At 40.7% G+C, this 15995-nt stretch overlaps 1 protein-coding gene across 1 annotated transcript in view; it reads left to right on the top strand.

Moving 5' to 3' along the window:
• Positions 1-15995, top strand: part of LOC139546352 (alpha-1,3-mannosyl-glycoprotein 4-beta-N-acetylglucosaminyltransferase A-like) — an 82541-nt gene that overhangs the window by 31397 nt on the left and 35149 nt on the right. Inside the window, exon 4 of the mRNA XM_071354643.1 lies at positions 3377-3517. Coding sequence (XP_071210744.1) covers positions 3377-3517 — 141 coding nt within the window. The remainder of the gene's footprint in view (positions 1-3376; positions 3518-15995) is intronic.

Raw genomic sequence — 15995 nt, 5'->3', positions numbered from 1 at the left:
ATGATTCTCAACTGTTCTACCAGTCTAATGCTATGATTCTCAACTGTTCTACCAGTCTAATGCTATGATTCTCAACTGTTCTACCAGTCTAATGCTATGATTCTCAACTGTTCTACCAGTCTAATGCTATGATTCTCAACTGTTCTACCAGTCTAATGCTATGATTCTCAACCGTTCTACCAGTCTAATGCTATGATTCTCAACTGTTCTACCAGTCTAATGCTATGATTCTCAACTGTTCTACCAGTCTAATGCTATGATTCTCAACTGTTCTACCAGTCTAATGCTATGATTCTCAACCCTTCTACCAGTCTAATGCTATGATTCTCAACCCTTCTACCAGTCTAATGCTATGATTCTCAACTGTTCTACCAGTCTAATGCTATGATTCTCAACTGTTCTACCAGTCTAATGCTATGATTCTCAACTGTTCTACCAGTCTAATGCTATGATTCTCAACTGTTCTACCAGTCTAATGCTATGATTCTCAACCGTTCTACCAGTCTAATGCTATGATTCTCAACTGTTCTACCAGTCTAATGCTATGATTCTCAACTGTTCTACCAGTCTAATGCTATGATTCTCAACTGTTCTACCAGTCTAATGCTATGATTCTCAACTGTTCTACCAGTCTAATGCTATGATTCTCAACCGTTCTACCAGTCTAATGCTATGATTCTCAACCGTTCTACCAGTCTAATGCTATGATTCTCAACTGTTCTACCAGTCTAATGCTATGATTCTCAACTGTTCTACCAGTCTAATGCTATGATTCTCAACTGTTCTACCAGTCTAATGCTATGATTCTCAACCGTTCTACCAGTCTAATGCTATGATTCTCTACTGTTCTACCAGTCTAATGCTATGATTCTCAACCGTTCTACCAGTCTAATGCTATGATTCTCAACTGGTCTACCAGTCTAATGCTATGATTCTCAACTGTTCTACCAGTCTAATGCTATGATTCTCAACTGTTCTACCAGTCTAATGCTATGATTCTCAACTGTTCTACCAGTCTAATGCTATGATTCTCAACTGTTCTACCAGTCTAATGCTATGATTCTCAGCCGTTCTACCAGTCTAATGCTATGATTCTCAACTGTTCTACCAGTCTAATGCTATGATTCTCAACTGTTCTACCAGTCTAATGCTATGATTCTCAACTGTTCTACCAGTCTAATGCTATGATTCTCAACTGTTCTACCAGTCTAATGCTATGATTCTCAACCGTTCTACCAGTCTAATGCTATGATTCTCAACTGTTCTACCAGTCTAATGCTATGATTCTCAACCGTTCTACCAGTCTAAACTCTATGAATCTCTGATTCGCCAGTTGCGAGAAACTTTATAGAACAAAATCATTTTATTAATGAATTGAGTTGCGTTTGGATTGAAAAAGTTCATCCACCACACAGAGGAGGTGATTACGACAACAAATGACTCCAAAGAGAAGACATGTGGCTATACATGTATTAATTAAATTCTGTATCTCCACAAGGTTTAAATGAAGAACTAGATTTCACCTCCTTCCTATAGGCCACATTTTAGACTGTTACACAAGAAGACGGTCCATAGCAGGTTTTGCAAATCGTTTGAGTCAGTCCCACATTGGTATGAACAACTGAGGCTGATGTCCTTGGTGGTAAGCTATCTCATGAAATTATATAATGTATCCAAGTGAGCAGACACCTACAGTACCAGTCAAAAGTTTGGACACACCTACTCATGAGGTAGTCACCTGGAATTAATTTCAATGAACAGGTATACCTTGTTAATTTGTGGAATTTATTTCCTCAATGCGTTTGAGCCAATCAGTTGTGTTGTGACAAGGTAAGGGTGGTATACAGAAGATAGCCCTATTTGGTAAACTACCAAGTCCATATTATGGCAAGAACAGCTCAAATAAGCAAAGAGAAATGACAGTCCATTATTACTTTAAGACATGAAAGTCAGTCAATCCTGAACATTTCAAGACCTTTGAAAGTTTCTTCAAGTGCAGTCACAAAAACCATCAAGCGCTATGATGAAACTTTCTCTCATGAGGACAGAGTTACCTCTGCTGCAGACGATAAGTTCATTAGAGTTACCAGCCTCAGAAATTGCAGCCCAAATAAATGCTTCACAGAGTTCAAGTAACAGACACATCACAACATCAACTGTTCAGAGGAGACTGTGTGAATCAGGCCTTCATTGTCGAATTGCTGCAAAGAAATGACTACCAAAGGACACCAATAAGAAGAAGAGACTTGCTTGGGCCAAGAAACACGAGCAATGGACATTAGACTGTTGGAAATCTGTCCTTTGGTCTGATGAGTGCAAATTTGAGATTTTTGGTTCTAACCGCAGTGTCTTTGTGAGACGCAGAGTAGGTGAACGGATGATCTCCGCATGTGTGGTTCCCACCGTGAAGAATGGAGGAGGAGGTGTGATGGTGTGGGGGAGCTTTGCTGGTGACACTTAGTGATTTATTTAGAATTCAAGGCACACTTAACCGTCATCGATACCACAGCATTCTGCAGAGATGCATCATCCCATCTGGTTTGCGCTTAGTGGGACTTTCAGTTGTTTTTCAACAGGTCAATGACCCAACACACTTTCAGGCTGTGTAAGGGCTATTTGACCAAGAAGGAGAGTGATGGAGTACTGCATCAGATGACCTGGCCTTCAATCAACCGACCTGGATGAGTTGGACCTCCGAGTGAAAGAAAAGCAGCAAACAAGTGCTCAACATATGTGGGAACTCCTTCAAGACTGTTGGAAAAGCATTCCAGTTGAAGCTGGTTGAGATAATTCCAAGAGTCTGCAAAGCTGTCAAGGCAAAGGGTGGCTACTTTGAAGAATTTGTTTTACACTTTTGGGGGGGTTACTACATAATTCCATATGTGTTATTTCATAGTTTTGATTTCTTCACTATTATTCTGCAATGTAGAAAATAGTAAAAATAAAGAAAAACCCTTGAATGAGTAGGTGTGTCCAAACTTTTGACTGTTACTGTATGTCAATTAATTCATGAATTTCTTTGTAACTAACTTGTATACAGGTAGACCAGAAAAGCCACATCCCTGATTTTGAAGCACCAGCTACTCATCAGTTGTTCTTTGCAAATGCTGTTTTGAATTAAGATAATTGTACCTACACACTGAAGGCTGCAAAGCCGTAACGTCTGTGTACGCAATGCAGTGAAAATAATAAAACATTCTAAAAATGAAATAAGCTTTATGCGACATCTTTTTGAGTGCTGACCCATTACCCTTTTTATTTGTCTGAATTCGTGGGTTTAACACAACAGCCAAGCTTCTGGGAGAGCGCGATGGTCCCCTTTTCTCAACCATTCTACCAGTTGTAACTCTATGATTCCTTCCTGTATCTCGATCAGATGAGACCCAGAAGCTGCTGAAGGAGCTGGCCAGTAGGAAGCCTCTCCAGGTGCCAAACATCTACCACCACCTGCCTCACCTGCTCAAAAATGAGGGCAGCCTGCACCCCGCTGTCCATGTCGGCCTGGGCCGCACCGGAGGTGAGAAACAAGCACATGCATACAGGCAAGCACACACACACACACACACACACACACACACACACTGCCTCTGTTTCCCGCCCTCCCAGTTCATGCTTCTTTTGGCATAACAGTTCTTACGTGGCCTGGCTGATACATGTATTGTCAGCCCTGGTCTAGGCAAGTGTGTTTTCTCTGCTCTAGCGTGTAAGGTTGTGTTACACAGTCTCCCATCAGGACGTTTTGAGCTCACAGCACAGTCGTGTGTGTGTGTGTGTGTTACTTCAGGCATAGATATGAGCGATTAGTCCCTCCATTGTAGCTGGGAGGCCAAGCTAGGCTCCAATCTCACTCAGTCCCCTATTATCCCACACAGCTTGACCCCATTCTCACCAGTCACCATATCACATTCTCTTTAAAGGTTAGGTAGCATAAACATAACATGTAACATATGGATTTGCATTAGAATACGAATAAAAATTCCCAATACAAAGTTACACCTCACTTTAAACATAAAACTGATCAGAATTCCAAAGAATGCCGGGTGTGACGTAATAAGGAGGACCCTGCAAGCTAGCCAATTCCCTATAATGTAAACTCAAACAGAAATAACTTCACATTTTGAACTTAAAATTAAGCCAAATTGTTTGCAATAACATTTTCAGCCAACTAACAAGCAGAATGTATTGTTACTGTAAAGTATACGCAATGAGTCAAGAAGCGGATGCAGAAAAATAGTTTCATATTAAGACGAGGCAGATGAACAAAACAGGAGTAGCGTACTGACCGTGAAAACAAAGCAATACTGCCTGATGACTTGGGCTACAGAGGGCTAAATAAAGAGTAATCAAGGTGATGATGAGGTCCAGGTGTGAGTAACGATGAGGAGCAGGTGTGCGTAATGATGATAGCCAGGGCCGGCGACCGTAACCGTTACAAATCCACTTGCAAGGTTGCTAGCCAACTAGCCTAACGTTTGCCATACCAGCCTGCTAATGTTACGTTAGCACTGCATTAGTCAGCCAGTTGCAATCAACACCTAGCTTACAGCTACATTAAAGTAAACCAACGTTTTGGAAATACATAATGTTATCAAATAATGTTACGAGTATATGCAATTATCTTAGCCAGCCAGCTAAAGTAGTTTTTACTTTTACCCCTTTTTCTCCTCAATTTCATGGTATCCAATTGGTAGTTAGTCTTGTCTCATCGCTGCAACTCCCGTACGGACTCGGGATAGGCGGATGTCGAAACACAACCATGCCAAGCCGCACTGCTTCTTGACACACTGCTGGCTTAACCCGGAAGTCAATCGCACCATTGTGTCGGAGGAAACACCCTCCAACTGATGACCGAAGTCAGTTTGCAGGCGCATGGCCCGCCACAAGGAGTCGCTAGAGCATGATGAGACAAGGACGTCCTGGCCGGCCAAACCCTCCCCTACCCCGGACATTGCTGCGCCATTCCGGAGGCTTTAAGTTCGTCATTTTAACCTACTAGCTAGCCTAGTCAGCTAACTAGCCTAGTTAGCCAACCACCACGGTCAACATAGCTAAGTAGTGAGCCAAGGAAACTAGTGGAGCACAGGCCCCAACCAACAGAACACAACAACAACAAAAATCCAGCAGATACAAAGTAGAGAGAGCGGAGAATTACCGATTGACAGCTGAGTTAACTACCAAAGTCACAGAAGAGCCAAGGAGAGGCCTTCAGAGGGAGAGGCCGTTTCACCAGCCGAGGGAGAGTCAGCTAATCCAATAGTGATATAGTGAGGTAAATCCACACTGAATTTACCCGATTTATCGCCATCACTGCTGACATTCGCGATGTACCGGTAGGTCGGTAGGAAATGCAGGCTTCACATCCACACTCGGCCCAGCCCCTGGTTTCAGTCAGTCGCATACCGAATCTGCCTTCCACTGGTTATACATACTGAGCCATCGAAGTCCTCTGGGGTGAAATGAGCACCACATACAGTAGACGTGCGTACTGTTCCAATACTCCAATCCGCTCGCTTCAACCGGACAAACCGGTCCCACTTCAAAGCTATCTTCTCGTTTTTGGGCCACAAATGAGTCGTAACACCGTCCTTGTGAGTATTACTGCAATATGTGGGTATTACTGCACTAACGATGAACAACGGAAAACTGCTACAGCGCTCGCTCGACTACCACTACCAAACACACAGGAAAAGAGGAAATGCAGTTTTTCGCATGAATTTATATGGTTTCTTCTTCGTGGATGTACATAGTAGCTCACCAGCGCCAGCACTTGGTTTGGAATGTAATTACATGCTAGCATGGATAGTAGCTGACGTTAGCCAGCTGGAACTAGCTCGGTAGCACCGGCTCTCCATATGACGTTGAGAAATCGTGCATTGTGGGTAGTTCCGAAGATATCCTGAAATAAGTTAATAAATATATGTAAAAATAAATAAATAAAAAAACGCTAAAACATAAATATGTTTGTAGTTGTAGTCACGATCTGGTTACCTATAACTAAGTGACTAAGTCTTTGACCACACTGTGTTGTTACTTTGGTGAGTAAAAACCAATGCGTACTACCCTTTAAGATGATTATGGGCGGGGTGGGTGTTTTTGTGTGTGGCTTGTGTGTTAGACAGGGTTTAGGAGGATGAGCCGGGTCAAGGACTGGGAAGTAAGGTAAGGTGAGGAGAGTGTTAAAAATTGGGGGCTTCCCAGTGACTAGACAGGCTTTAGGGAGGACAGACCATATTATAAAGAGTTGTGAACACAGATTGGCAGTTTGGAACAAACACACAACACTCTGTCCCCTCTGTCTCTTGTCTCATCAAAGCCCAGTGACCCATCAGTATAAGGTTTTTCCAGATGGACCCAGAGACAAAGACAGAAGAAAACAATTTATCCTGTTTCTGTATGTGCGTGTGTATTACCTGTGTGTTACCCGTCGATGTGGTCTTTCAAGGCTCTATGTCAGGTTTGTCTTGGAGGTAGAGGCTCTGATTCTCTGAGGCTTCTGTAGAAATCTTCCTCTATTGTGATGCCTTCTCCTTTGTTGCCCTTCATTTAGTTTAGCCTCAGAGTTGTTTTTGTGTCTGTGGGTTTGGGTGTGGTGAGGGAGAGAGAGGGGTGGTCTTACTGCATGGACAAGTTGTTGTACTGCTCTACTGACGAGCCTCTGGGTTAAGATGAGACTAGTGACTGATAACAAGCCTCTGGGTTAAGATGAGACTAGTGACTGATAACAAGCCTCTGGGTTAAGATGAGACTAGTGACTGATAACAAGCCTCTGGGTTAAGATGAGACTAGTGACTGATAACAAGCCTCTGGGTTAAGATGAGACTAGTGACTGATAACAAGCCTCTGGGTTAAGATGAGACTAGTGACTGATAACAAGCCTCTGGGTTAAGATGAGACTAGTGATAATTACTTGGTTTAGGATCAAGAGCACCCCTCAAGTATTTTTGTCTCTATCCTCTCACTCATCTCGCTCTCTATCTCTCTCTGTCTCATCTCTCTCTCTCTGTCTGTCTCATCTCTCTCTCTCTGTCTGTCTCATCTCTCTCTGTCTGTCTCTCTCTCTCTCTGTCATCTCTCTGTCTGTCTCTCTCTATCTCTCTGTCTCTCTCTCTCTCTCTGTCTCATCTCTCTGTCTCTCTCTCTCATCTCACTCTCTCATCTCTCTGTCTCATCTCACTCTATCTCTGTCTCATCTCACTATATCTGTCTCATCTCTCTCTCTGTTTCATCTCTCTCTCTGTCTCATCTCTCTCTCTCTGTCTGTCTCATCTCTCTCTCTGTCTGTCTCTCTCTCTCTCTGTCATCTCTCTGTCTGTCTCTCTCTATCTCTCTGTCTCTCTGTCTCATCTCTCTGTCTCTCTCTCTCATCTCACTCTCTCATCTCTCTGTCTCATCTCACTCTATCTCTGTCTCATCTCACTATATCTGTCTCATCTCTCTCTCTGTTTCATCTCTCTCTCTGTCTCATCTCTCTCTCTCTGTCTGTCTCTGTCTCATCTCATTTTCTCTTTGTCATCTCTCTCTCTGTCTCATCTCACTCTCTCTCTGTCTCATCTCACTATATCTGTCTCATCTCTCTCTCTGTTTCATCTCTCTCTCTGTCTCATCTCTCTCTCTCTGTCTGTCTCTCTCTCTCTCTGTCATCTCTCTGTCTGTCTCTCTCTATCTCTCTGTCTCTCTGTCTCATCTCTCTGTCTCTCTCTCTCATCTCACTCTCTCATCTCTCTGTCTCATCTCACTCTATCTCTGTCTCATCTCACTATATCTGTCTCATCTCTCTCTCTGTTTCATCTCTCTCTCTGTCTCATCTCTCTCTCTCTGTCTGTCTCTGTCTCATCTCATTTTCTCTTTGTCATCTCTCTCTCTGTCTCATCTCACTCTCTCTCTGTCTCATCTCACTATATCTGTCTCATCTCTCTCTCTGTTTCATCTCTCTCTCTGTCTCTCTCTGTCTCATCTCTCTCTCTCTGTCTGTCTCTGTCTCATCTCATTTTCTCTTTGTCATCTCTCTCTCTGTCTCATCTCACTCTCTCTCTGTCTCATCTCACTCTCTCTCTGTCTCATCTGTCTCTCTCTGTTAGGGTTATTTATTTATAGCAGTGTAAATTGGGACATCATGCATGCTTCTGCCTGCCCACCACCTTCAGACTGAGCAGGGAGTTACTGAACGAATGTGGAGCGAGAGATGAAGAGTAAAAAAAAAAAAATGAAATTAGAAAGATGGAGTAGGAGGGATTTCTCTCCCCAGCCTGTCTTTTATGACTCATATGGAACATAATGACTTATTGTATCTATTCATATTAATTCAGTTTTTTTTGTTGTCAATTTGTCTACGTTTTGTATGTTCTATTTTCATATAATAGTTTGGGAATGAGTGGTGTAAACCAGTGGTATTCAACCAGGGGCATTACACAAGGGGTATTCAACCAGGGGTATTTAACCAGGGGTATTTAACCAGGGTTCCACAGGGCCGAAAATATATATATAGTGCATTTGGAAAGTATTCAGACCCCTTGACTTCTTCCACATTTTGTTACTTTACAGCCATATTATAAAATTTCTAAAATTCGTTTCCCCCCCTCGTCAATCTACATACAATACCCCATAATGACAAAGCAAAAACAGGTTTTTAGAATTTTTTGCAAATTTGTTAAAAATAAAAACTGAACTCACATTTACATAAGTATTCAGATCCTTTACACAGTACTTTGTTGAAGCACCTTAGGTAGTGATTACAGCCTTGAGTCTTCTTGTATTTGGGGAGTTTCTCCCATTGTTCTCTGCAGATCCTCTCAAGCTCTGTCAAGTTGGATGCTGAGCGTTGCTGCACAGCTATTTTCAGGTCTCTCCAGAGATGTTAGATCTAGTTCAAGTGTAGTGGCATTTTTCTGCTTTACCAAATGAGGAGAGTTACAAACTTCACACACCAGTCAGAGTTATACTTAAACTACATATTTTTTAACAAGAGCTTTGCAATAGCCTTTTTGACTTTCAATGATGCCCTATCTCTAATGAACCATTGAAAAGTACCAACAGAAAAGTACAACGATCTTTTGTAGTCAAGATACACCCCTCTCAACTTACATGACGAATCACAGATCTTAGGAACAGTTCACAAAGGTTAACATTTGTATGAAAGATATCTATAAAACATAGCCGACAGTTACTGCTGTGTCAACAGGTCTCATTGTAAAGACCAGTGTCTGGCCCTTCTACTCCAAACTGGAACCGTCTCTCCCTGATACGGCATAGAACAGAACCATTAGCTCATGTTATCTGGAATGCTCTTTAGGCTTTATTACCCAAAGACATCGTAAATCTCCTCTGTCAGTGCTATCTCATAGAGGCCCATCCTCAGTGGAACACACACACAATACTCTATTCTGTCGAATGTAACAACTATTATAATGTAATACAAACATTATAACATAATCTTACAATTTTCCACGACATCTCCCCCATTTTGAGAATATTCTCAACTTAAAAGAAAATTACAAGATTTAAGAGAACATCCATTCACATAGAAAATACATATATTCTACATAAACCAAAAATCACAAAACAATAACTCATTGCATGGGATTCCTGCACATGACCAGCTTCATTCCAAGAAACTCAGCCCTGTCTCTTATTTCAATCCCCAACACATTTTCTAAGCACTCTAGCAATTTGTCTGGGAAGGTTATGATACACAGTCACCTGCACAAACCCACGAAGAAAAACAAAAAATTGCATACAGTTTATGAGATACAAAGCTATATTTTCCATAGACGGTGAAAAGCACATGTTTAATAATAAAATAATCTTTAGTTATCTATCACACGCCAATGGATCAGCATAGTATGTTGGAAATGACTATTTCCATTCCAGAAACTAAAATTAGCATATCCTGTTGTACAAATCCAGGTTAATGACTCATAGTTAAAATAAAATGTATCCCCTTGGTGCCTAATGAACATGACCCAAGACAAGCATCACGATTCCACTATTTATAAGGCAATGCCTATAGATCAAATAGATTAGGATCATTTTCACTCTCCAGGTCAGAGTTCACCCTATTCCATTCACCCTGGCATGCTTATAATAGTTTCAACATCTTTAGTTCATGACAACAATCAAATCAATCCTTCAGTTTTAAAAATCATTCCATTTCCAAATAAAATCCTAATTAGAACCCAGTTAATTATCCAACCAAAATTTAGAATGCCATTGCTCAGTGATTCAAATTGGTCCTATCACTCAAAGTAAAAAAAACTCTATTTAACACACATCAACATTGGCAGAATGTACATTTATATTAACATCCAGTATAATTATCCCATAATTCTACTATTAACTTTTTTATCAAGATTATAATACTGATATGTATCTCAATGCATTTCTTAATCTAAATTACTATAATTTTACATGGTGTAGACCTCTACAATCAACCTGATACCACAAAAGTCAAAATATTTTTTTGGGGCACAGTTGACCCAACCCCCTCCTTCAGGCACTGATTCTTCTGGCGTCCTTTTTGTTCTTCTTCAGATAACTTTACAGTTCAAAGTGGATGGCCCATGATAATGTCCCACTTTCAATGTCTCACCTTTACCACCCATTATGTCTTGTCCATTCGTCAACCAGTATACCAGCAACATAAGAGAAGTTTAGAACAGATCTCTCTCCACGTGGACTCCTCTCACACTCCTGAGAGAAACATGAAAGAAAAGCAGTTGATAGCTTAGATCGGATACTGTACACCGATTTCTGTCTCGGCTCCTTTCTCTCGGTAGAAGTGGTTCGGACAGGGCCTTATTCAACGCCTTTGTCACTCTTCTTCAGCCAGTTAGAGGGGGTTTTGAGATACACACACTGTTCGGTCCAATTATCTCTTCCATGCATTAGGATACCGTCTGATGTCACTTTTCATGATAACCTTGAAAGAACAGATCAGAACAACAGTTTAGTTCAATTCATTAACTACATGATAAATTATTACTTTTACAAATTATTCTTAATACAAATGTCTAAACATATTTCAAAGAGAATAACAACACATTCTATTGAAAATATTCTTTCAAATTGGCTTACACTCCCCATCACACTGTCAACTCCATCGTAGAGCCAAAGGATCAGGAAGTTAGACCTATAACCCATCGGGAATAGAACAGAACAAACAACACAACAATACACTTCTTCACATATCACTCAAGGTGTGTAAACTTCAATCCAAAACCTCAAAGAACTGAATCCTCCCCCATTTTTAACACATAACTCTTCATGAGAGTAATGTATAAAACAACACTACTACTGGTCAAAAGATAAAAACAACATTTCAAATAACCTAATCAAATTAAAATCTCTACTCTGAAAAACTCCACAAAGAAAAATGATTTTACCCATATGGTCATAAGAAAATAGACTTAAAGCAGCCTACCCTTAGTCAAAGGCAATGCCCTCTCCTTCTTCACATTGGTCCAAATTACAAATATGGCTAAGAACTATAAACTCCATCATATTTATCAATTACACAAATTACCTTGAAATCAGTATTACAAATTACCTTAAATTCATTATCCAAATGGCTTTCCAATGAGGGTGATCAAGCCACAACGGAAAATAATTATAGGTCATACAAACCCTTCAAAGAAGAGTTTCTTACTATATTAGACAAATAAAAAAGAGTCAAACATTTCCTACCTGTTGTATCCCAGGTTCCTAGAACATTCCTTTATCAAAATAATTCACGTGTTTAATTAAAACTTCACATAATAAAAACGGATAAAAATTCCATTCCATTCCGTGTGCCCCTTTAAGATACCTTGGCACTAAAACAAATGGAAAACTCACCAAACCCAAAGGAAATAAAAACAAAAACAAATCAAACAGTATTTTAACCTCTCTAGGGTATGTGGGACGGTAGCGTCCCACCTCGTCAACAGCCAGTGAAACTGCAGGGCGCCAAATTCAAAACAACAGAAATCCCATCATTTAAATTCCTCAAACATACAAGTATTTTACACCATTTTAAAGCTACACTTGTTGTAAATCCAGCCAAAGTGTCCGATTTCAAAAAGGTTTTACTACGAAAGCACACCAAATGATTATGTTAGATATGAGCCAAGTCACAGAAAAAGACAGCCATTTTTCCATCTAAAGAGAGCATTAACATTAATCACTATCAAATCACCTTTGATAATCTAACCTTTGATAATTAATCACTAACCTTTGATAATCTTCATCAGATGACACTCATAGGACTTCATGTTACACAATACATGTATTTTTTGTTCGGTATAGTTCATATTTATATCCAAAAATCTGAGTTTAGGCAAGACGCTACTGTATCACTTGGCAAAAAGCCAGAGAAAATGCAGAGCGCCAAATTAAAATTATTTACTATGAAAATTACTATAAAATCAAACTTTCATTAAATCACACATGAAAGATACCAAATTAAAGCTACACTGGTTGTGAATCCAGCCAACTTGTCAGAATTCAAATAGGCTTTTCAGCGAAAGCATACGATGCTATTATCTGAGCAAGCACCATAGTAAACAAAAGAGAGAAAACATTTCAACCCTGCAGGCACGACACAAAACGCAGAAATAAAAATATAATTCATGCCTTACCTTTGACGAGCTTCTGTTGTTGGCACTCCAATATGTCCCATAAACATCACAAATGGTCCTTTTGTTCGATTAATTCCGTCGATATATATCCAAAATGTCCATTTATTTGGCGCGTTTGATCCAGAAAAACACTGGTTCCAACTTGCTCAAACATGACGACAAAATATCTCAAAGGTTACCTGTAAACTTTGCCAAAAAATGTCAAACTACTTTTGTAATACAACTTTAGGTACTTCTTAACGTTAATAATCGATAAAATTGAAGACAGGATGATATGTGTTCAATACAGGATTAAAACGAAATGTTGCATGCCTTCTGTTTGATTGAAGCGCATGTCCAGGACACCTGGAGTGCCTCGACTTCAAGATGGCCGTATTTCTTCATTACACAAAGGAATAACCTCAACCTATTTCTCATGACTGTTGACATCTAGTGGAAGCCGTAGGAACTGCAAGCAATTCGCTTAGAAATCTGGTTTCCCAATGAAAACTCATTGAAAAGACAGTAACCTCAAAAAAAAAAAGAATCTGAATGGTTTGTCCTCGGGGTTTCGCCTGCTAAATAGGTTCTGTTATACTCACAGACATGATTCAAACCGTTTTAGAAACTTCAGAGTGTTTTCTATCCAAATCTACTAATAATATGCATATATTATCTCCTGGGGATGAGTAACTGGCAGTTGGATTTGGGTATGCTTTTCATCCAAACGTGAAAATGCTGCCCCCTACCCTAGAGAAGTTAAAAACAGCAACAAATAGTCATAACAAATGTGTTGTGTGTGTATTTGCAAACCTTAAGGTAAAAACACACAAAAACGTCCAGGCCCTTTTCAATTTGGTAGTTTACGGCCTCAATCTCACTCACTCTCCCCAAGATTATAGTCCCAGGAAACATTTCAAAGAGAGACAATGACACCCCCATTTTCCCAGAAAAAACACAAAACACTTCGTTAGCATTCATTATACTACACCGATTCAGAAACCCAAAAGTTAACTATAGACAAAACCTAATAAATAATGATAATTCCACTGTATCTCAAATCATTAATCATACATTTTAATCTACATCAATGTATATGTATGCTCAATGGAACATACGCTACCCTTAGATACAATTATCCTGGTATCATTACTATCTAAATGTAATAATTTTTTCCTCTGTCGCAAATGTAGTACATTTCTCAGTGTAAGGAATCAGTGATATTTAATCCCAGGCATTTAATAAAATGTTGTTTGAGACGTCTTCTCCCATGGCTCCTTTAACATACATACTTTAGGTAACTTCCATCTGTCCCGGAAGAAAGAATCCTACTCAAACACATAATACAATGTTTAATTAAGTAAAACCAACACCTAAAATCAACAATAAACAGTAAACAAACCCATAACCCCTTTCCACCAATCTAATCATTTCAACTTGTTGCATAAATTTAGTAAAAACTATCCTGATTTTTAACAAATCTAAAATCTTTCAAAAGTTGGCGCTGTCTCAGCGTAAAAATCAAAACTAACTTTTTCCCACTCATATCTACAATGTTTGCATTCCCCAAAGGTCAATACTGTTCAGCTCGTACATTAATGATCTTCCTTCTGTCTGTACAGGGTCTGAAGTTACAATGTATGCAGATGATACAGTGATAAATGCATGCAAATAACAAACAAGCTACACAAGAACTCACTACTGTAATGGTTCAGATGACAAAGTTGCTCAGAGACTCATGTTTGAATCAAAAAAAACAACTAAAAAACAGGCTGCATGTTCCGCACAAAGAAAACAACTGATGCCCCTGAGACAGATGTCTATGTATCAGGGGAAAAGCTCCAGGTGGTATCTGATGCCCTGAGACAGATGTCTATGTATCAGGGGAAAAGCTCCAGGTGGTATCTGATGCCCCTGAGACAGATGTCTATGTATCAGAGGAAAAGCTCCAGGTGGTATCTGATGCCCCTGAGACAGATGTCTATGTATCAGGGGAAAAGCTCCAGGTGGTATCTGATGCTACTGAGACAGATGTCTATGTATCAGGGGAAAAGCTCCAGGTGGTATCTGATGCCCTGAGACAGATGTCTATGTATCAGGGGAAAAGCTCCAGGTGGTATCTGATGCCCTGAGACAGATGTCTATGTATCAGGGGAAAAGCTCCAGGTGGTATCTGATGCACCTGAGACAGATGTCTATGTATCAGGGGAAGAGCTCCAGGTGGTATCTGATGCCCTGAGACAGAGGTCTATGTATCAGGGGAAAAGCTCCAGGTGGTATCTGATGCCCTGAGACAGATGTCTATGTATCAGGGGAAAAGCTCCAGGTGGTGTCTGATGCCCTGAGACAGAGGTCTATGTATCAGGGGAAAAGCTCCAGGTGGTATCTGATGCCCTGAGACAGATGTCTATGTATCAGGGGAAAAGCTCCAGGTGGTGTCTGATGCCCTGAGACAGATGTCTATGTATCTGATGCCCTGAGACAGATGTCTATGTATCTGATGCCCTGAGACAGATGTCTATGTATCTGATGCCCTGAGACAGATGTCTATGTATCAGGGGAAAAGCTCCAGGTGGTATCTGATGCACCTGAGACAGATGTCTATGTATCAGGGGAAAAGCTCCAGGTGGTATCTGATGCTACTGAGACAGATGTCTATGTATCAGGGGAAAAGCTCCAGGTGGTATCTGATGCTACTGAGACAGATGTCTATGTATCAGGGGAAAATCTCCAGGTGGTATCTGATGCCCTGAGACAGAGGTCTATGTATCAGGGGAAAAGCTCCAGGTGGTATCTGATGCACCTGAGACAGATGTCTATGTATCAGGGGAAGAGCTCCAGGTGGTATCTGATGCCCTGAGACAGAGGTCTATGTATCAGGGGAAAAGCTCCAGGTGGTATCTGATGCCCTGAGACAGATGTCTATGTATCAGGGGAAAAGCTCCAGGTGGTGTCTGATGCCCTGAGACAGAGGTCTATGTATCAGGGGAAAAGCTCCAGGTGGTATCTGATGCCCTGAGACAGATGTCTATGTATCAGGGGAAAAGCTCCAGGTGGTGTCTGATGCCCTGAGACAGATGTCTATGTATCTGATGCCCTGAGACAGATGTCTATGTATCTGATGCCCTGAGACAGATGTCTATGTATCAGGGGAAAAGCTCCAGGTGGTATCTGATGCTACTGAGACAGATGTCTATGTATCAGGGGAAAAGCTCCAGGTGGTATCTGATGCTACTGAGACAGATGTCTATGTATCAGGGGAAAAGCTCCAGGTGGTATCTGATGCCCTGAGACAGATGTCTATGTATCAGGGGAAAAGCTCCAGGTGGTATCTGATGCACCTGAGACAGATGTCTATGTATCAGGGGAAAAGCTCCAGGTGGTATCTGATGCTACTGAGACAGA

The sequence above is a fragment of the Salvelinus alpinus genome, chromosome 20, assembly GCF_045679555.1.
Source record: "Salvelinus alpinus chromosome 20, SLU_Salpinus.1, whole genome shotgun sequence".
Lineage (NCBI taxonomy): Eukaryota > Metazoa > Chordata > Actinopteri > Salmoniformes > Salmonidae > Salvelinus > Salvelinus alpinus.
The sequence above is the reverse complement of the archived record's forward strand: the minus strand, read 5'-3'. Positions and strand labels throughout refer to the sequence as shown.